Below are 21,575 nucleotides of genomic sequence, written 5' to 3' on the forward strand. Positions count from 1 at the left end.
TGCCACACACTAGGAACAAATTTCCAATAGATTTTCAGAATGAAATCTATTAAAAATCAATCGAAATGCAGTGTTGCACCAATCGATCCAATGCAACCCTATGGGCCATCGATCTGCTGCCAGCATCTGATCAACCCAGATTTTCTGTTTGGACTGATTCACAAAATCGATCGAAATCGTCCGGAGATCGATCGGCCGACCGATCATGCTTTCTGCTGCATCGATTTCTGGCCGATTCCATCAGAGCTGTCGAATTGGCCGTCAGAAACACTTTTCCATTCAAAATCTGCAGGTAAAATCCCTTCACAAAAACAATTCCCTACATATCTTTTGATTGCACATCTTAAAGAAAACCTGTAACATTAAAAAGTTCCCAGTTCTGTTAGTTGTAAGACATGTTGACAATTTGATTATCAATACTTGTAAGTATTGCTGTATGTCTGTTGAACAACAAATTGCATGTTTCGTTATTCTTACTACTACTTGTTGCATGATGGTGCAGAAATTATTGTTGGCTCAATGTATTATTGTAATAACAATTCTGCTAATAAAAATTTTAATATTGAAAAAAAAAAGTTCCCCTGTGGGGTATTCACCTCGGGTGGGGAAGCCTCCGGATCCGATCGAGGCTTTTCCCGTCCTCCTGTGTCCCACGGCAGTCTCGCTGTGCCGCTCCGAATAGCGGGGATGTAAATATTTACCTTCCCTGCTCCATCGCAGGCGCAATATCGGCTCTCTGCTCGGAGATAGGTGGTAATAGCCGATCGCTGTTGGTCCGCTCTACTGCGCAGGCGGTTTCCGCCTATCTCTGCACTGAGAGCAGCCACAGCGCCCCCACTGAAGCCAGGGAAGGTAAATAAATCTGCGCTTATCAGTGCTTGTCGGGGGAGGATTCCGGAACACTTCGGGGGAGCCAGCGCTGAACTGCAGGGATGGGGGAAGCCTCATTGGGACCCTGAGGCTTCCCCCTCCCGAGGTGAGTACCCCCCAGGGGATGTTTTTTGTTACAGAGTCTCTTTAAGCGGTTTTGAGTAGATAATGACTGTTACCACTATTTTAGGAGGCCACTGCAAACAAATATTTTATCAATGAGCTTAGAGGACAAAGTAACACCTTAGGACCGGTTTCCACTAACCAACGTGTGTCTTGCTTGACACTTGCTGTGATGCGATCATGCATCCAGATTGCTTAGCCGTGCTATGCACAGGTTCAGATTCGGGTGGCAAAAATCTGCAGCATGCCATCCAGAATCGGACCACAGTGCATTTCGGATGGCAGACCATTCAAATTATAGGCAGTGTTTGAAACAGAGCCCTAGTCTGAAAAATTTCACATTCATGATCTACAGTATGCAGGAAATGTGCAGAAATCAATATGGCAACTCCCATAAAACCAGGCAACCTGTTATGCAGCTTTCTCCAATACGATGAGATGACAATATGCACTAATAGAAAATATTATTCAGGTATGAAGAACATTGTTTAAATTCTAGTAGTTCAAGTGAAGGAGAGTTTAGTTCAGGCTTGCTTTAAACTGAAGAGATGTGAATTGAGCCTTGTCAATCTTGCCATATAGTAAGTAGGCACAAAACAGGAGCAATAATATATATTTAAGTCTTCAACACACGTACAAGGCATGTTGCCTGGGTTGGATCAAAACTCGATACCTCGGGCGACTGTGCAGGACTAGGCTGCACAGACGTGTCACTAGCCTACAGGCCATGTGAGGGGGAAGAGGTGCATGGAAGGGGTGAGTGGGCAAAGCAGTCCTCTCAGCCAGTGCCTTGGTAAATTGATCCGCCAGGCTGATTGCTGGCCAAGGCATCGGGTGTCATTGGGCATTAATTGAACCCCCCCCCAAAAAAAAAAATGTGGAATGAGTGTAGGGGTGTATTAGTACACCACACCCCTTCTCACAAATAGTTGAATAAAAAATATTTTCAAGGGGAAAACGTTTTTTTAAATGTTCCTCCCTCTAATCCAAGTCTTTTGAGCTGTCCAGCTGAGGTCTTCTGTAAACCATGCTTGAAGACCCCTGTGAAATATAGCAAGTTCAGTTTTTATTCTCTTTTTGCTTCACCATCTGTAATTTTAGCAATGGAATCAATTGATGATCGCAACAAGAATGTGTAAAGCTGTTGCCAATCTTCCGGTATCATGTGGCTATTATGAAAGCTAAATTTAATCACATCAACTTGTTACAGCTTGCTCCCGCACGGAGTTCTCCTATGTAATGTATATGTCCATGTATCACTGTTACAGGATTCAGCCTGTTCGCTCTGAGCCAGTTAGCATGCCTGGATCACCTCGTCCGGTTTCTGATCGCAGAGGAGGATCAACGATTATTGATGCCAGCTCAGGTAGGAAGATTACGGATGCACCCTGATGATGAGATAATTACAAATGATTATGCTTCCTCGAATTGCCAACAGTTTTAAAGCAGTTGTCAGCATTGCTGATCATGTCCTTAAAATGACATTTCACCTGCTGTTACTTGGTGATCTATTGTAATATGCAAATTTGTGAACACTATTGCTTGTTCTATTTCACACATTTTGAATTGAACTGTGCGCTTTAGGGTGAACTGATTGGAAGACCTATACCAACTTACAAGCTACAGGGAGTTATTTTGCAGAATGACTCCAAGCATTAAAGACAAGTAATAATAAAAATAAATAGAGGTTTAGCAATAGGATGGCAGAGGTTGTGACTGCACTTGGCCCCTGGACCTGAGGGCCCTGCTTCAACTGCCAAATTAGCTCTTCATTGTTGCTATAGTTGCTATATAGGAAGTAACTGATAAACATTTAATGATTTGATATGTTGGTAAATATCAAATGGCCATACACGTGTTGCACTGCGTAAATGGGTAGCCTACTGATCAATATGCACAGGAACCTGCAAAAGCTTGGTGAGCACCAAGAACCATTCAGAAAAGCCATCATATACATGTGTATACTGTTTTGGCATTTCTGACCAGTCAAATGTAATTGCCCTAAAGATTGCCTCATGCATACACAGCTGTACACTGTGGCTAGCCTTGTTGGAAGGCACAGGTTTTTAAACTTGGTATCATTTGTTTATTGCAGAAAGTGTTCTGGGGGACCCAAAATGAATTTTGCACTGGGGCCCGTGGCTTTATAGCTACACCACTGAAAGTTAGTAGATGGTTTTTATATTATAAATGCTGCCACATTTAGTAGTTCAGTAGAAATCTGACAGAACTGACAGGTTCTTGACTAACCCATCTTTTCATGGAGGATTCCTATTATTGAATTTATTCATTACAAAAGCATTACCTGTAAAGCATCTTTACCAGGCCTGGGCAAACTGTAAGCAGCCTGGCCCACAAGCTTCGGACTGTGGATCACATTGCTATCTCTCACACGCTGGCACGTACTGACGGTGTATCACATGGTGCCGCTGTTGCCATAAAGATCAAACACTATGAGAGGCGACTAGGTAATGCCCGCTCGCCACTCTGCAGGGAAGAGGGGGGGGTAGGATCCGGAGATCTGCGGTGAGACGGATTTACAGTGCGCCTGGGCTGTGTGCGGCCCACAGGCCATAGTTTGGCCAGCACTGATCTACACAAAGATGCAGGCTGCCCCACCACCACCACCTCCTGTACACTTTCTTGCAGTTGTACTAAGAAACTGCTGTTCACAAAGTACTATTGAAAATTAAGAAAACCATGAGACTCCCCCAAGAGGAGATGGGCTTGTCCAAAACTTGTCAGTTCAGTCAGAGTTCTACTATGTGCTGTTATGTGACAGCAACAAAGCAGAAAAGTAATTTATAGCACATTTTATCTGAGGCGCTCAATACTTGATACACCTTCAACATTGTATTTGGCCTGAGGAAGTGGGTGCAGACCCACGAAATGCATTGCCTGTGCTTAATATAAATTCATATTTATATGAACCTGTCATTATTAAGGTAAGCCACCTCTATTTTTTATTTTTAGCTGTTTTAACTCACTTTTATCTACTATTGGGTGCCTTTTAACCCCTTTTGAAATGCACTTTTCAATTATGTGTTTTCATGTATTTAAAATTTTACACATTTTCACAATAGTGGTCCTTTAAGATGTTATGATAAAAGCTTGTATTGACAACAACCAGCTCCTTCCTAACCATGGGGGTGATTCAGATGGGGTCCGAAGTGCTTACACCACCTAGTACCACCACCCACAACTTACATCCCAGGGGTGTGCAGCATAGGTAGCACCCCAAGTTCCGCTTAGTAAGAAAATTGTATAACATGTTAGGGCTGGATTTGCTAGAATGCCACAAAGGCCTGGGCCTAGGGCAGTACGATTGCTGGAGCATTGATGCTGGGTAGTATATATGCCCTCAGCAGAGGTGGCAGCGGAGCAACTGTATTATACTTACAAGTCCCACCCGAGCGAGCAACTGTATTATACTTACAAGTCCCACCCGAGCTGTCTTCTTTTTCTCCCTCTTCCTTGAGTCTTCTGTGACTTTCCTGCTCTCTGCCACTTACTGGGATCATTATGCAGAAGGGAGGGACAGTCACAATTAGTCCCATGTATTTGGGAATTAAAAAGAAAATATAATTACTACAGCCTGCTGTGTACATGCTTTACACTGGCTTCATTTTAGTCTTATTGACTGGCTCCAATTTCTTGAAAAAAAAAAAAATCATTCCCTTCAGTATAATTATAAGCAATGCAGACCATTCAGAAAATATTACTAGCAGCTGGTCTGCTTTAGTTTGCTGTCTGTATGACTTATCTGACTCACTAGAACAATGCAGGAAGTAGTAACTGAATGTTGCTGTACATGGGCACTGAGCAGACATTTGGCCCACTCCACTTGGAGCATTTCACCGTGCATGAATGAGCAATTACTACAGAGTGAAAGAAATTAAACTTTTAGCAGTTACATCCACCAACGAGTATAGCTGCAAGTGACAAAAAAAAATCATAGCTTCCTCTAAAATGAACTGATTACATTGCTTGAGGGCCCTTTCACACTGGACATTGGGTTACATAAATTGCCTAATGCAAACCAATGGGGTCATTCATATTACCAGCATTGCGGTCCGGTCCACCGGAAGTCCTTGATCTGATGCTGGTCCAGAACTACATTACCATGCATCGACTTGTAGCAATCTGCGTCAGCCTGGAATTCATGTTAGTATATGGGGATTTTGAAACACTTCCCGACGTGGTGCACATGTTGCGCGTGCACGGAAGGTTATTTTTACAATCCGTTTCTGCGCACTTCCGAATACCACGAAGCAGTAAGTGACCACAAGCGTGCAGCACTTCCTGCTTGGCCAGATGCCAGATGGGGAATACCTCGTAGTAACGTGGTTTTCTCCGAAGGCCTGTTTTTGGCGGTGCAGTTTCCAGTGTGAAACCAGCCTAGAGATATTTGCTTCAGAGGCATATGCTGTAAAGGAAATGTATTACCTGATAGGTGAACTCAGAAAGCAGTATTCCTCACCTCTGTTTGAGGCAGTACTCATTGCAATAAAACAAGGCTTAGCCTTCAAACTGCATACTATAATGTAGTATTGATAAAAAGACTGTATGTACCAGTAGTTTAATTCTTTTTCAGCTTTCGCCAGTGCTACAATCCAATGTTACAAAGTAGCAGTTAAGTGAGTTCATTATTTTCTGCAGCTGTGTAGCAACTAGGTTCAGGTTCTGATATAGGATTCTTTCAAATAAAACCCTGACAAGTAGAATTATTAAACACAAAGCATTAGGCAAGAGTCGAAGAGGATTTTAATCTGTAGCGATTCAAAAATCCCCCAGAGAGCCTGATGAGTGGATTGAGGTTTAAACTGTAAAAAGAAACTGTAACAAACACAGAAAGGGATTTGTAAAGGTTGTTAAAGCAGTGGATTTAGTATAAAGATGCAGAATAAAGACGTGTTATGCATATTGCGAATGAGAGCTTGCTTTCCTAGAACTTCACATTTTGCAATTTTAGGAGAGTTGGATCAAGCCATTCCGAAACACATTAATGTCTGCAGACAGCATGACTATCCCAAATCCTCAGTCATGCCCAACAATTTTCTGCACCGTTCCTTATTTATAAAAAGGTCTGATGTAAGCTGCAGAATGGGAAGTGAATCAAACAAGCTTGCCAGCTTTTTATTTTAGTTACTAGCCACAGATTACAGCTGGATTGATGTTCTTCTGGAAGCAATGATATCATAGGACAAAATAAAATTCCATTGAGTGTTTATTGGGATGAAGTTCTGTTGGCTAAATACGCAAAACATCTGAGAACCTGGCAGCCTCTCCTTTAAATTACGATTGTGCATTCTGTCATGACAAATTATTTTAATGTGGTGACTTTTATGGATGTAATTAGCTACAGAGTTTGTGTTATACATAGGTGTCTGTATATGTAATGATGAGCTGGAAATGTTGGCACCTGCTGCATTATTTCTTAGTCCAATACCACCATCTACCCTGTCCCTCAAATCCACTGCCTGGCTGATACCTTTGACTCAGCACTAACCTTCACCCCACCCCATCCAAAATGTCTTTTGGTCCTGCTGCATTGCCATAATTCGGGCCTACCTAACTTCTGACATCATCAAACTCCTGGTCCTTGCTTCAGTCCTCTCCCATCTGGAATACTGCAAAGCCATCCTTTCTGGACTTCCAGAGCCCAGACTTCTACGCCTGCAGTTGGTTATGAACGCAATTGCCAGGCTCATTCAACTGTCCCTCTTTGCAAGTCCCTTCACTAGCTACCTCTCTGCCTCAGAGTTAAATTTATATTGCTCTACCTGGCATGCAAATCCATTTACCATACCTCTTCTTCGTACATCTTGGATTTCATCCAGAGATACTCCCCAACTTACTCCCCCCACTCCTTAAACACTGTGTAGGTGTCCACCCCTCGAATCACTTGCTTATCTGTTAGGCTCCAGGACTTGTCCGGAGCAGCCTCTAATCTATGGACCTCCCTCCTTATATCAGATTTGCCCCCACCCTCCGCTTCGTCAAGTAGGCCTTAAAGACCCATCTATTCACCTTTGCTTGTCTGCCATCTTTATATCTGTGACTCCCTCCCGTGTACATATACACACCTCCCCTTATACATCCCTCTCCCCCACCCCTTAGATTGTAAGACTATTTGGGAGTTTATTCCTCACCGTGTGCTCTTCTCCACCACCCTATGGACTCAGTGATGCATCTGCTATATTAATTCCTACCATTGCTTGTTACATCCCTATTTTACAAACACTAGCATGGGAAAGACATCTAAGCTGAGGGGCCATGGAGCTTATGATTGCATGGATGAAGCTTCAGGTATGACCACGTATATATATTTTTTCTTAATTCGGGTACATTTTAAGCTTATTCACTATCTAGAAAGTTATCTGTTAATTAGACAAACCATTGTGTATAGAAAGTTGCATTCACAGCAGAGAATAGTGGTATCCATGTTGGTGTGACTAAAATTGTGCAGTCGGTATTTGTATGGTCAGCTGTAAGGCTCAGTTTCTTAGCAAACATGCAACAGCTGAATGACCAGTTCTCTGTGTAGGCTACTGAACATGGTAGAGGTTTTTTGGTATTTCTCAAATCTTTTATACTAATCTGTAGCTTATGCAACTGTGTTTATGTTATGATAAGTTTCACAATCAAACTGATTGGGTCTCATAAAGGGTAGAAGTAAAAGTCTTATTTGTGGCTTTGTGGGCTAGTTGGCAACTTTTACATTGCTCCATTGAAAATACTGTGGTTTAATAGTTTCTAACTATGTGCAGGTGAATCACCACACAGTAGTTGTGTTACCTTTTGACAGCTTTAGCCATGATGATTTTCTGCCTGCAGGGTATAATGTCCATTACAGTAACATATGGGATTAGAAGAGCTTTTAAAAACCCTAACATGTCATCTCAAGGTGCCATTCTGATGTGAATGTGTTTACACAAGAGTCCTTAAAATATAATGCCAAAGTGGCACGAGTGACTCAACATTGGTATTTGTGGTCTCAGGCTCTACATATGTTCTCATGAAAATTACGCACAACCTTAATATTAAGTATTGGCTGTGACATTCCTCAGACACAACCATGTACAAGATGCATGCATATGTTGTGTTTTAATATATTATATATGCTACGGTACTTGTTACATGGAATAGGAAACCACAGTAGTTAGGCTGCAGTCCAGACTATCTTTCTGTCAAACACATAACTAACGCATAAACAGTGTCTCAAATGTTCCACCAGGGCTTGGATGTAAATTAGTTTACATTATTGTACAGTCCAAGTTTTACTTTAAATTCAGTTGTTTCAGTGTTCAAGTTGCTGATAATACTAGAAACTCATCATAAAGTTACAAAACATGTCTGCTGTTATTTGGCTAGAGTTTGCAACTTGTGTCTGGGTCAGTAAATGGTATAGCAACAGTTGCTTATGAATTAAGCTGCAGGATGTGGCTTTGTCAAGATGATGATGATGATGATGATGATTATTATTATTATTATTATTATTTTGAGCTTCCCTGGATTTATTCTGAAAAGTTTGCGAAGTTTGAAGATTCTGCATCCCTCTCCATGGTCTGTCAGGAAAACCTTAATATTGATATAAGGTATTTGCCATGATAGCAGGAGGCAAAATATTGTATCATTTCTAGATACGAGAAAATAAACAACCATGTATCATTTGTAGCTTTGCAGTGAGCCCCATTGTTCATTGCTCTACATATCTCGCCCACCAGAAGCCATTTCATTGGACCCTATGCCATCATCCCTCCTCCCATTTCCATAGAGACAATATGCATCATTTGGGTATATAGAGCAACTTGACTTTACAGTGTTCACTCCACGCAGTGTTGTCAGCAGGATCCTGATGGAAGACTAAGGGCCTGTTTCCACTATAGCGAATCTGCATGCATTTTCTGCTTGCAGATTTACATACAAAATAATAGTTCACAATCAAGATCACCTGCTTTGCGTGGTGGGTCAAGGCATAAAGCAGTCATGCAGTTTTGAGGCTAGGTTCACAGTTGTCACTTTCATAATACACGTGTTATAATGTGTGTGAACGGCAATGGAGACAGGTCATAGACTTTAATACAGAGCCTGCATGCACCGTGCAGTACTGTGAACAGACCCATATAATTGTATGGGCAGTGAGTTGGCAAGCAGAATAATTCTGCAACACAACTGAGCACTGTGAACCTGCCCTAATTGCCAATTTTTCCCTTCCATGTAGTATGAGGACCAACAGATTTTGAATACCATGATCAGATTGTGAAGGTAATCCTGCTTGGAAGTAAATGCATGCTGGGAGATGTAGTCCGTAGATGTGAGTACATCTCATTACTCATATGAGGGGAGATTTATTATGGAAAAAAATATATCTTGGATGCTCAGTGCTCTTAACCTTGGTTGCATAAAGGTAGGGACTCTGAACCCTGTGCACAACTACAAAAAGTCTGAGATTTTAAGCTTAATCCAGACACTGGCATATTCAAAGAAATTGGGCTCGATTCACAAAGCGGGGCTAACCTAGTTAGCACGCCTAAAGGCTTTGGGCGTGCTAACTAGGGTGCTAAGTAGTTAGCATGCACAAAGCTTCAAAAAATCGCACGCAAACTTATGCGCGCAAACTTCTGCGCGTGCAAAGATTTGCGCAGTGCGCACGAAATGTCACACCATTTGCGTGCTAAATATGTGTGAATGGTGTGACGTTTCGTGCGCACCGCGCAAATCTTTGCACGCGCAAAAGTTTACATGCATAACGTTGCATGCGATGCGTTTTGCGCGCGATTTAGTGTGCGAACAGCCGTTTTAGGCGTGCTAAGGGGCTTTTCACAGGCGTGCTAACAGTTAGCACCGCTGTGTGAATCAAGCCCATTGTGTTACATAGTGCAAGAAACCCAGGTACTTTTCACTTTGTGCTATGCTTGTTAAATGCAATTTTAGTGGTGCTCTAAAGTGTATAAATTACATAAAACGGAACTCCAGGATTATGAATTGAAGATTACGATAAACATCCGCTCATAATGTGAGAAAAAACATATTTACGATGTAAACTTTTTCTACTTCAGAAGCACTGAACCTCCATTTAAAATACAGTGTCATCTAAGTGTCCCTTTCCTTTGTGGTGGATGGTTAATATGACATTGTTACGTTCTGCTCTCTCTGCATTTGCAATAGGCCACACAACAGTTTTATCACTCAAACATTATGAGGATGTTTTCAGCTGTAAACAGATCAAAATGATGCTTGTAAAAGTTTTACTAGCGGCTCTGAACCAGGAAGTGATTGCAGGCTGTGCACCTTGCATTGGACTCTTTTGATTCCTATCTGAGTGTTGATTGCTTGTTGCTAAGAGATGTGAGCAATGTGGCGCCTTCCCTTATCACTAGTCATCACCTTGTCTCACCTTCAAAGGTTGCGTTAGTGCTTCTCATCACTTCTTAGGTTTAACCTCTTCCTCTGTGTCTGGGATACACTGGAGGTGATAGTGTTAACATCTATTTTGTTTTCATTGCGTTTCCTTAACAGAAGCAGCAGAACACTCTAATTTAATTTACATTTATGTTACAATTGGTGACAAGACACGGATATGACTTCATTTATAATTAGATTACTGTGACTCACACAGAAGTGTGACTATGACAATTTCATTTGCTCTGACCCGGGTAACTGCAGCATAACACAGGAAATTTGAATTATGATGCCGTGGCATACAATAATATATGTACAGTGTATATTATCTGCATCCTGTCAGGTTACACTGTTTTGTGTATAAACAGCTTTTATACACAGGCTATACTTTAGTATACATTCATGCTGTACTATCCAAATAGATTTTGGGGAAATGTTTAGAAAGCTTTAACCTCCATACTTTAAGTCTGCATTGTATTACGTTTTAAAATACCACTATGGCCAGTCAGGTCTTTTCATTAATTTGAACACTGAACCATTTTAAAGTGAACCTGAACTCAGAACTTCCTCTCTACTCTAAAAGATAAGCTACAGCATAATAACTTTTAAAGAAAAGCATTTCTTTGTTACAGCTGCTACAAATTCTGCAAACATTCTGCAGTGTGTGTACTTCCTGCCTTCATGGAAGCAGACATAGGGATAAAATCATGTATTTACAAATTAGCTGCTCTGCCGAGGCAGCCAGGTGACACATCTGAGAGATCAAATTACAGTTGTGATTAGTCACAGATGATAAGTAACTAGACAGACTAAACCCTCTAAATACATACAGGGTGCATTTCTCTATATTTTCCTTCTGTCCTGTGCAAGAGTTCAGGTCCACTTTAAAATGCTATTTACCTTGATGGTGCGCTGGTCTTTTTATCATATATCAACATCTGATCTACATTTTTCTTTTAATGTGTAACTAAAGGTAACCATACATTCATTCATTTTTATTGTTCAAATATCTATATACTCTTTTTTTGAATTTTTTTGATTGGTTCCACCAATCTGTTCAATCAATCAATCAATCAATCAAATTTTGAGTACTGATTTAAACCAAAAATTGCCAAAATGGGAATCGATCAGACACCATGGAAAATCGAGGTTGATTGGGGGCAGAGCAGTAGCGGTAGTTGATTGACAGGCCACAGCGGAGCATCAAGCAGTGCAGCGATGTAGGTTGATTGATTTCAATAGATTCTCTGTTAGAACCTGTTAAAAATGAATGTGCTTTGTGTGAAAGCAATTGATCAGTTTCCCACATCGGGTAGCAATCTGTAAGTGTATGGCTAGCTTAAGTGACCCTTGCAAACCTTATAACACAAAATGATATATGACACTACATGTGGCACAAGTGCATATTATATGAACAGCCTCTATGTGTGGTATAATGAAGGAACTGAAACACAATCTACATTTTCTACATGTTTGGAACTTACATGCATCCTCTACATTAACCACTTAAGGACCGCAGTCTTTTCACCCCTTAAGGACCAGGGCCTTTTTTCCATTCAGACCACTGCAGCTTAAATGGTTTATTGCTCAGTCATACAAGCTACCATCTAAATGAATTTTACCTCCTTTTCTTGTCACTAATACAGCTTTCTTTTGGTGCTATTTGATTGCTGCTGCGATTTTTACTTTTTATTCTATTCATCAAAAAAGACATGAATTTTGGCAAAAAAATGATTTTTTTAACTTTCTGTGCTGACATTTTTCAAATTATTATTATTATTTTTAGTATTTATATAGTAACAGTAACAAATAAAGTAACATTTCTGTATACATGCAGCGCGAAAAATGTGGACAAACATGTTTTTGATTAAAAAAAAAAACCCATTCAGTGTATATTTATTGGTTTGGGTAAAAGTTATAGCGTTTACAAACTATGGTGCAAAAATTGAATTTTCCCATTTTGAAGCATCTCTCTCATTTCTGAGCACCTGTCAGGTTTCATGAGGTGCTAGAATTCCAGGATAGTATAAATACCCCCCAAATGACCCCATTTTGGAAAGGAGACACCCCAAAGTATTCACTAAGAGGCATGGTGAGTTCATAGAAGATTTTATCTTTTGTCATAAGTTAGCGGAAAATGACACTTTGTGACAAAAAAAAAAAAAAAAAAAAAGTTTCCATTTCTGCTAACTGGTGACAAAAAAAAAATGAAATCTGCCACGGACTCACCATGCCCCTCTCTGAATACCTTGAAGTGTCTAGTTTCCAAAATGGGGTCATTTGTGGGGTGTGTTTACTGTCCTGGCATTTTGGGGGGTGCTAAATTGTAAGCACCCCTGTAAAGCCTAAAGGTGCTCATAGGACTTTGGGCCCCTTAGCGCACCTAGGCTGCAAAAGAAATGTCACACATGTGGTATCGCCTTACTCAGGAGAAATAGTATAATGTGTTTTGGGGTGTATTTTTACACATACCCATGATGGGTGGGAGAAATATCTCTGTAAATGAGATTTCTTTTGATTTTTTTACACACAATTGTCCATTTACAGAGATGTCTGCTGGGTGGGAGAAATATCTCTGTAAATTAAAATGTTTTGATTTTTTTTACACACAATTGTCCCTTTACAGAGAGATTTCTCCCACCCAGCATGGGTATGTGTAAAAATACACCCCAAAACACATTATACTACTTCTCCTGAGTACGGCGATATCACATGTGTGACACTTTTTTGCAGCCTAGGTGCGCTATGGGGCCCAACGTCCTATTCACAGGTCATTGTGAGGCATTTGGTTTCTAGACTACTCCTCACGGTTTAGGGCCCCTAAAATGCCAGGGCAGTATAGAAACCCCACAAGTGACCCCATTTTAGAAAGAAGACACCCCAAGGTATTCCGTTAGGTGTATGGTGAGTTCATAGAAGATTTTATTTTTTGTCACAAGTTAGTGGAAAATGACACTTTGTGAAAAAAAACAATACAAATCAATTTCCGCTAACTTTTGACAAAAAATAAAATCTTCTATGAACTCGTCATACACCTAACGGAATACCTTGGGGTGTCTTCTTTCTAAAATGGGGTCACTTGTGGGGTTCCTATACTGCATACATATAGAGACAGATAGCGTGCATCTTCCGTCTTAAGCATGCAGATTTATTGTCAGTGTTGTACATCAAAATTGAATTCTGTGCATTGCATATTCCATAACTGCATACAAAGTTTGCCAAGTATTGCGCATATATAGTACCTTGCGGTTCCTTGTGAGGGCCTGTCAGCGTGGGAGGTGGGAGTGAGGGACTGATGTGGGCCTAGCGACGGCCGTTTCGCGTCCTCCTGGATGCTTGGTCACGCCGTGTTCCACTGCAAGCCTGCGCCGTCTCGCCACTGCATACATACGGGAAAACCCGCCTCCACAGTGGCGTCGCAGTGCCGGCCGTGATTGGGGCTCAAGTTTCCACCAATGGGAGAGCCGGAGGAGTTACACCATGCGTACGGTGCCCGGCAAGGGACAATACACGCGGACAAACTGTCGCATAAACACACGTCATTAATGACGCGTGTCATGCGGCTCACCTCCAGCGCATGCGTAAATCACACGTACCACTGGAGAGCTCGCGCACTGGATGAAATATCACCAGTAGAGAGCGCCAACGCTGTATGTCCTTTCTTCAGCCGGCACATCGCAAACGACTGGCACATATATTTCTGTCACCATTGGGTAGGCACCCCTAGCTCATCCACCGGTGGAAAAATAAAATAAAATTAGTGATAGTGCATGATGTGACACACCATTAAAATTAATTACTGGGACTGAGAAGCAGGATATTTACAATTACATTTGTTATTTCTTCGGACAGTTGTATCTACTCATGTGGCCTTTAACCTCAAACAGACACAAAAGTGTGGAATAGAAAAGGGACAGGGGAAAGATATGCCGGCCATCACTGGCCGTCTCAGACATGTATGTAAATTATACTCAAATATAAACCATTGGATACATATATACTGACTGAACAATCATATATAGCACCTGTCAGCAGCATACTCATGCCTAACACTAACAATTGGTACTGACCTCGGCATAAAATCTGCAACACCCCATCTCCTTACAAATCGGTACCCCAATTAGTGTCGCTCGACCCGGAGTTTAAGGATCCAAAGTGCTTGCAAGCTCCACCTTATCATTAAGGCCTAATGGGCCCAGGGCTTCGGTTTGTAAAATCAACCAGGTCTCCCTTCTCAACAATAACCTGTCCCTGTTACCACCCCGTCTTGCCTTATCTACTCTCTCCAAACCCGCAAATTTTAAACCCTTGGTATCTCCTTGATGGTGTTCTTTCATATGGGCAATGAAACGGGCACAACCCCTACCACTTTTAACCGATCCTAGATGTTCCCCTACCCGTTCTTTTAGTGGACGCGTGGTTTGCCCTATGTAGAACCGTTTACAAGGGCAAAAGAGGACGTAGACCACATACTTGGTTTGACAAGTGATTAGGTCCTTAACCATCAGACATTCCTTCCCTACTTGTACATATCTCTGAGAAATCATGCGAGGGCAGAACTTACAATGTCCACATCGATGATTGCCTTTTAGCATACCTTTACTCAACCATGTATCTTTCCTAGGGGAAATAAACTCACTGTGGGTAAGCATGTCCCCAAGCGTTGGTGCCCTCCTAAAGGCCACTCTCGGGGGGCCTCCCACAATCTGTTTTAGGGACTCATCTCTCTCTATCAGCGACCAATTAGTAAAGATGGCTTTTCTAACCATGTCGGCCATAGGTGTATAGTCAAAGGTGAAGGTCATGCGATCCTGCATAGACCTGGACTTATTCCTGGGTGTCAGTAGCTCCCGTCTGGGTTGGCGTTTAGCCCTTCCATATGCCTCCTCTAACAAACTGGCATCATATCCCCTATCGGTCAGGCGTTTGGTGAGATCTGCTGCCTGCATTTCATATTGCATTTCGTCAGTATTATTCCTCCTCAGCCTCAAGTATTGGCCATATGGAATGGCTTTTATAACATGTTGCGGGTGAAAACTTTTAGCGTGGAGGAGGGAATTGGTTGCCGTAGGCTTTCTATATCCCTCGCAACACAAAACTCCATTCTTGACCATAATTCGTAGGTCAAGGAAGGTCACCTCTGTATCGCTTTTCTCAGCGGTGAACTCCATGTTAATTGTGTTGCTGTTGATATACTGCAGAAAGCCATCGAACTGTTCGTCCGTTCCCGACCACACCACCAGGACGTCGTCCACGTACCTCGACCATTGTCTGATGTGCCCACGGAATGGATTACTGTCCGAGAGCACAGCAGACTCCTCCCACGCCCCCAGAAAGAGGTTCGCAAAGGAGCATGCCACAGGGGTCCCCATGGCCGTACCCGCTGTCTGATGGTACCAGTGTCCATCAAACAGGAAGGCATTGTGCTTTAATACAAAGCCCAGGCATTCACAGACGAAGTCTATGTATTCGTCGTCTCTGTCTGTGCGAGTCAGAAAATGTCTGACAGCCTCAATCCCCATATCCTGGGGGATACGGCTGTACAGACTGACCACGTCGATAGTGGCCAGTCTGTCACCGGGGACCCATGTGGCACGCTCCACCATCTGCAGAACCTCCAACGTATCCCTCAAATAAGAGGGCACCCCCTTAAGGAGGGGGCGCAGGAGATGGTCGAGATACCTGGACAGCCTCTCAGTGAGAGACCCACAGCCGGAGACAATGGGACGTCCCGGCGGTGCGGTCACGGATTTATGCATTTTTGGTATGTGGTACCATACCGGACGGCGCGGATAGAGAGGAAGCAGGTCACGGGCTAGTTTTTGTGAAAGATATCCTCGCTCCGCACCTCTGCGTAGCAGAGTGCGCAACTTGTTTTGGTATTTAGGAGTTGGATCTCCCTGGAGCGGACAATATGTGGCTATGTCACTCAGTTGCCTTTCGGCTTCATTTTTATACTGAGTTGCTGACATGATAACCAGGTTTCCACCCTTGTCCGCTCCCCTTATCACCAAGTCCTTATTTTGTTTCAGCCACTTAAGGGCCTCTCTCTCCGCGCCGCCCAGATTCGGCACCGCAGTTTGATAAATCTCCGCCTTAATGTCTTTCATCACCTTATCAAAAAAATGATCTATACTCGATCCCGGTGTGACAGGGAAAGGCTGTATAGACTTGCAGGCCCTGAAATCACCACTGCTACCCAGGCTAAGAGCCTCTGGCCTCCCAAAGTCCGTCCACACTTGGTGGCCCCCATCTGCCCACAGTTCTTCCATCATCTGACTAAGCTCCTCATCCGTGGGGTCCCACTGAACCAGCGGGCTGAACCCCAAGGTATCAGTGTTGTTCCCCTGCGTCATTTGAGGAGGCTGAGCTGAAAGCAAGAGTTGAGAGAACCCCTCTACTGGTCCACTGGCAGTTTCGGGTATACACCCCTGCTGACCAGTACTCAGACCTGTTGTCACTGGGGCTTTACTTGGATCAATGGGCTCTTTGTTAAACCTCTGGCATATCACGATCTTTCTTGTGGACTTGTAAAGGTCTATTGTGAAGGCCACTATATCGAAGTTCCTCGTTGGACAGAAGTTCAAACCTCTAGATAAAAGGGAAATGCAAGCTGGAGGGATCTCCATCCCGGAAATGTTCATGATTTGCAAGCCATCAGTGGCTACATTCCCTTCCGCTTCTTGCTGCTACAAGGATTCCGTTACGCAAGACAAGTATGAGTTAACGAGCACTAAAATTGAAGATAAAGTGAGTAAAATACAAGATGAGATTAAGGCAAGAAAGTTAAAGAAATTCTTCCGTGACAAGGAAGACTTCGATAGGGGAAGGATCTTTAATTGGGGCCCACAATCCCTGGTGAAAAATCCGAAGGGCAAAGGCTATTGGACCACTGATTCTGGTTCCGACAGCGAAAACGAGCAATCCAATAACCCTAAAAAAACAAAGAAGTATCCTAAAAAGAGACCACAGAAAAAACCTTCTAAGGGTCCTAAAGATGTAAACAACAAGGAGGAAAGGAGCCAGGGTGCCGAAATAGCAGCCAAAGGAGAATCTGGCCCTTTAGACGTAGAACCAGACGAGGACGAGGATGTTTCGGCACCCTGGCTCCTTTCCTCCTTGTTGTTTACATCTTTAGGACCCTTAGAAGGTTTTTTCTGTGGTCTCTTTTTAGGATACTTCTTTGTTTTTTTAGGGTTATTGGATTGCTCGTTTTCGCTGTCGGAACCAGAATCAGTGGTCCAATAGCCTTTGCCCTTCGGATTTTTCACCAGGGATTGTGGGCCCCAATTAAAGATCCTTCCCCTATCGAAGTCTTCCTTGTCACGGAAGAATTTCTTTAACTTTCTTGCCTTAATCTCATCTTGTATTTTACTCACTTTATCTTCAATTTTAGTGCTCGTTAACTCATACTTGTCTTGCGTAACGGAATCCTTGTAGCAGCAAGAAGCGGAAGGGAATGTAGCCACTGATGGCTTGCAAATCATGAACATTTCCGGGATGGAGATCCCTCCAGCTTGCATTTCCCTTTTATCTAGAGGTTTGAACTTCTGTCCAACGAGGAACTTCGATATAGTGGCCTTCACAATAGACCTTTACAAGTCCACAAGAAAGATCGTGATATGCCAGAGGTTTAACAAAGAGCCCATTGATCCAAGTAAAGCCCCAGTGACAACAGGTCTGAGTACTGGTCAGCAGGGGTGTATACCCGAAACTGCCAGTGGACCAGTAGAGGGGTTCTCTCAACTCTTGCTTTCAGCTCAGCCTCCTCAAATGATGCAGGGGAACAACACTGATACCTTGGGGTTCAGCCCGCTGGTTCAGTGGGACCCCACGGATGAGGAGCTTAGTCAGATGATGGAAGAACTGTGGGCAGATGGGGGCCACCAAGTGTGGACGGACTTTGGGAGGCCAGAGGCTCTTAGCCTGGGTAGCAGTGGTGATTTCAGGGCCTGCAAGTCTATACAGCCTTTCCCTGTCACACCGGGATCGAGTATAGATCATTTTTTTGATAAGGTGATGAAAGACATTAAGGCGGAGATTTATCAAACTGCGGTGCCGAATCTGGGCGGCGCGGAGAGAGAGGCCCTTAAGTGGCTGAAACAAAATAAGGACTTGGTGATAAGGGGAGCGGACAAGGGTGGAAACCTGGTTATCATGTCAGCAACTCAGTATAAAAATGAAGCCGAAAGGCAACTGAGTGACATAGCCACATATTGTCCGCTCCAGGGAGATCCAACTCCTAAATACCAAAACAAGTTGCGCACTCTGCTACGCAGAGGTGCGGAGCGAGGATATCTTTCACAAAAACTAGCCCGTGACCTGCTTCCTCTCTATCCGCGCCGTCCGGTATGGTACCACATACCAAAAATGCATAAATCCGTGACCGCACCGCCGGGACGTCCCATTGTCTCCGGCTGTGGGTCTCTCACTGAGAGGCTGTCCAGGTATCTCGACCATCTCCTGCGCCCCCTCCTTAAGGGGGTGCCCTCTTATTTGAGGGATACGTTGGAGGTTCTGCAGATGGTGGAGCGTGCCACATGGGTCCCCGGTGACAGACTGGCCACTATCGACGTGGTCAGTCTGTACAGCCGTATCCCCCAGGATATGGGGATTGAGGCTGTCAGACATTTTCTGACTCGCACAGACAGAGACGACGAATACATAGACTTCGTCTGTGAATGCCTGGGCTTTGTATTAAAGCACAATGCCTTCCTGTTTGATGGACACTGGTACCATCAGACAGCGGGTACGGCCATGGGGACCCCTGTGGCATGCTCCTTTGCGAACCTCTTTCTGGGGGCGTGGGAGGAGTCTGCTGTGCTCTCGGACAGTAATCCATTCCGTGGGCACATCAGACAATGGTCGAGGTACGTGGACGACGTCCTGGTGGTGTGGTCGGGAACGGACGAACAGTTCGATGGCTTTCTGCAGTATATCAACAGCAACACAATTAACATGGAGTTCACCGCTGAGAAAAGCGATACAGAGGTGACCTTCCTTGACCTACGAATTATGGTCAAGAATGGAGTTTTGTGTTGCGAGGGATATAGAAAGCCTACGGCAACCAATTCCCTCCTCCACGCTAAAAGTTTTCACCCGCAACATGTTATAAAAGCCATTCCATATGGCCAATACTTGAGGCTGAGGAGGAATAATACTGACGAAATGCAATATGAAATGCAGGCAGCAGATCTCACCAAACGCCTGACCGATAGGGGATATGATGCCAGTTTGTTAGAGGAGGCATATGGAAGGGCTAAACGCCAACCCAGACGGGAGCTACTGACACCCAGGAATAAGTCCAGGTCTATGCAGGATCGCATGACCTTCACCTTTGACTATACACCTATGGCCGACATGGTTAGAAAAGCCATCTTTACTAATTGGTCGCTGATAGAGAGAGATGAGTCCCTAAAACAGATTGTGGGAGGCCCCCCGAGAGTGGCCTTTAGGAGGGCACCAACGCTTGGGGACATGCTTACCCACAGTGAGTTTATTTCCCCTAGGAAAGATACATGGTTGAGTAAAGGTATGCTAAAAGGCAATCATCGATGTGGACATTGTAAGTTCTGCCCTCGCATGATTTCTCAGAGATATGTACAAGTAGGGAAGGAATGTCTGATGGTTAAGGACCTAATCACTTGTCAAACCAAGTATGTGGTCTACGTCCTCTTTTGCCCTTGTAAACGGTTCTACATAGGGCAAACCACGCGTCCACTAAAAGAACGGGTAGGGGAACATCTAGGATCGGTTAAAAGTGGTAGGGGTTGTGCCCGTTTCATTGCCCATATGAAAGAACACCATCAAGGAGATACCAAGGGTTTAAAATTTGCGGGTTTGGAGAGAGTAGATAAGGCAAGACGGGGTGGTAACAGGGACAGGTTATTGTTGAGAAGGGAGACCTGGTTGATTTTACAAACCGAAGCCCTGGGCCCATTAGGCCTTAATGATAAGGTGGAGCTTGCAAGCACTTTGGATCCTTAAACTCCGGGTCGAGCGACACTAATTGGGGTACCGATTTGTAAGGAGATGGGGTGTTGCAGATTTTATGCCGAGGTCAGTACCAATTGTTAGTGTTAGGCATGAGTATGCTGCTGACAAGTGCTATATATGATTGTTCAGTCAGTATATATGTATCCAATGGTTTATATTTGAGTATAATTTACATACATGTCTGAGACGGCCAGTGATGGCCGGCATATCTTTCCCCTGTCCCTTTTCTATTCCACACTTTTGTGTCTGTTTGAGGTTAAAGGCCACATGAGTAGATACAACTGTCCGAAGAAATAACAAATGTAATTGTAAATATCCTGCTTCTCAGTCCCAGTAATTAATTTTAATGGTGTGTCACATCATGCACTATCACTAATTTTATTTTATTTTTCCACCGGTGGATGAGCTAGGGGTGCCTACCCAATGGTGACAGAAATATATGTGCCAGTCGTTTGCGATGTGCCGGCTGAAGAAAGGACATACAGCGTTGGCGCTCTCTACTGGTGATATTTCATCCAGTGCGCGAGCTCTCCAGTGGTACGTGTGATTTACGCATGCGCTGGAGGTGAGCCGCATGACACGCGTCATTAATGACGTGTGTTTATGCGACAGTTTGTCCGCGTGTATTGTCCCTTGCCGGGCACCGTACGCATGGTGTAACTCCTCCGGCTCTCCCATTGGTGGAAACTTGAGCCCCAATCACGGCCGGCGCTGCGACGCCACTGTGGAGGCGGGTTTTCCCGTATGTATGCAGTGGCGAGACGGCGCAGGCTTGCAGTGGAACACGGCGTGACCAAGCGTCCAGGAGGACGCGAAACGGCCGTCGCTAGGCCCACATCAGTCCCTCACTCCCACCTCCCACGCTGACAGGCCCTCACAAGGAACCGCAAGGTACTATATATGCGCAATACTTGGCAAACTTTGTATGCAGTTATGGAATATGCAATGCACAGAATTCAATTTTGATGTACAACACTGACAATAAATCTACATGCTTAAGACGGAAGATGCACGCTATCTGTCTCTATATGTATGCTGTTCAAACCTCTTCTTTCCAAGTTGTGGAGCGGAGCACACGTCTTGTATAAGCAACTGTCTACAAGCATATGAAAGTATAGCCTGTCAGCCATTATATTGACCACCTTGGGCACGCCTTACTCGCACCAAGACTGGAAGCAACG

The 21,575-nt window shown here is 43.7% G+C and overlaps 1 protein-coding gene across 13 annotated transcripts in view; it reads left to right on the plus strand.

Moving 5' to 3' along the window:
- The window catches only part of BCAS3 (BCAS3 microtubule associated cell migration factor), a 1,423,373-nt gene that overhangs the window by 679,852 nt on the left and 721,946 nt on the right, over positions 1–21,575 (plus strand). For 11 of the 13 annotated variants that reach the window (XR_011026248.1, XM_068268730.1, XM_068268732.1 and 8 more), the window contains one exon: positions 2,262–2,359. Coding sequence is in view for 11 of the 13 variants with exons in the window: in XM_068268730.1 (XP_068124831.1) it covers positions 2,262–2,359 (98 nt within the window). In the remaining 2 variants the exon portion in view is untranslated. Of the gene's footprint in view, positions 1–2,261; positions 2,360–3,088; positions 3,158–21,575 lie in introns of all 13 variants that reach the window. The other 2 variants (XR_011026249.1, XM_068268734.1) reach the window with 1 other exon arrangement.

Source organism: Hyperolius riggenbachi, chromosome 2, assembly GCF_040937935.1.
Source record: "Hyperolius riggenbachi isolate aHypRig1 chromosome 2, aHypRig1.pri, whole genome shotgun sequence".
Classification (NCBI taxonomy): domain Eukaryota; kingdom Metazoa; phylum Chordata; class Amphibia; order Anura; family Hyperoliidae; genus Hyperolius; species Hyperolius riggenbachi.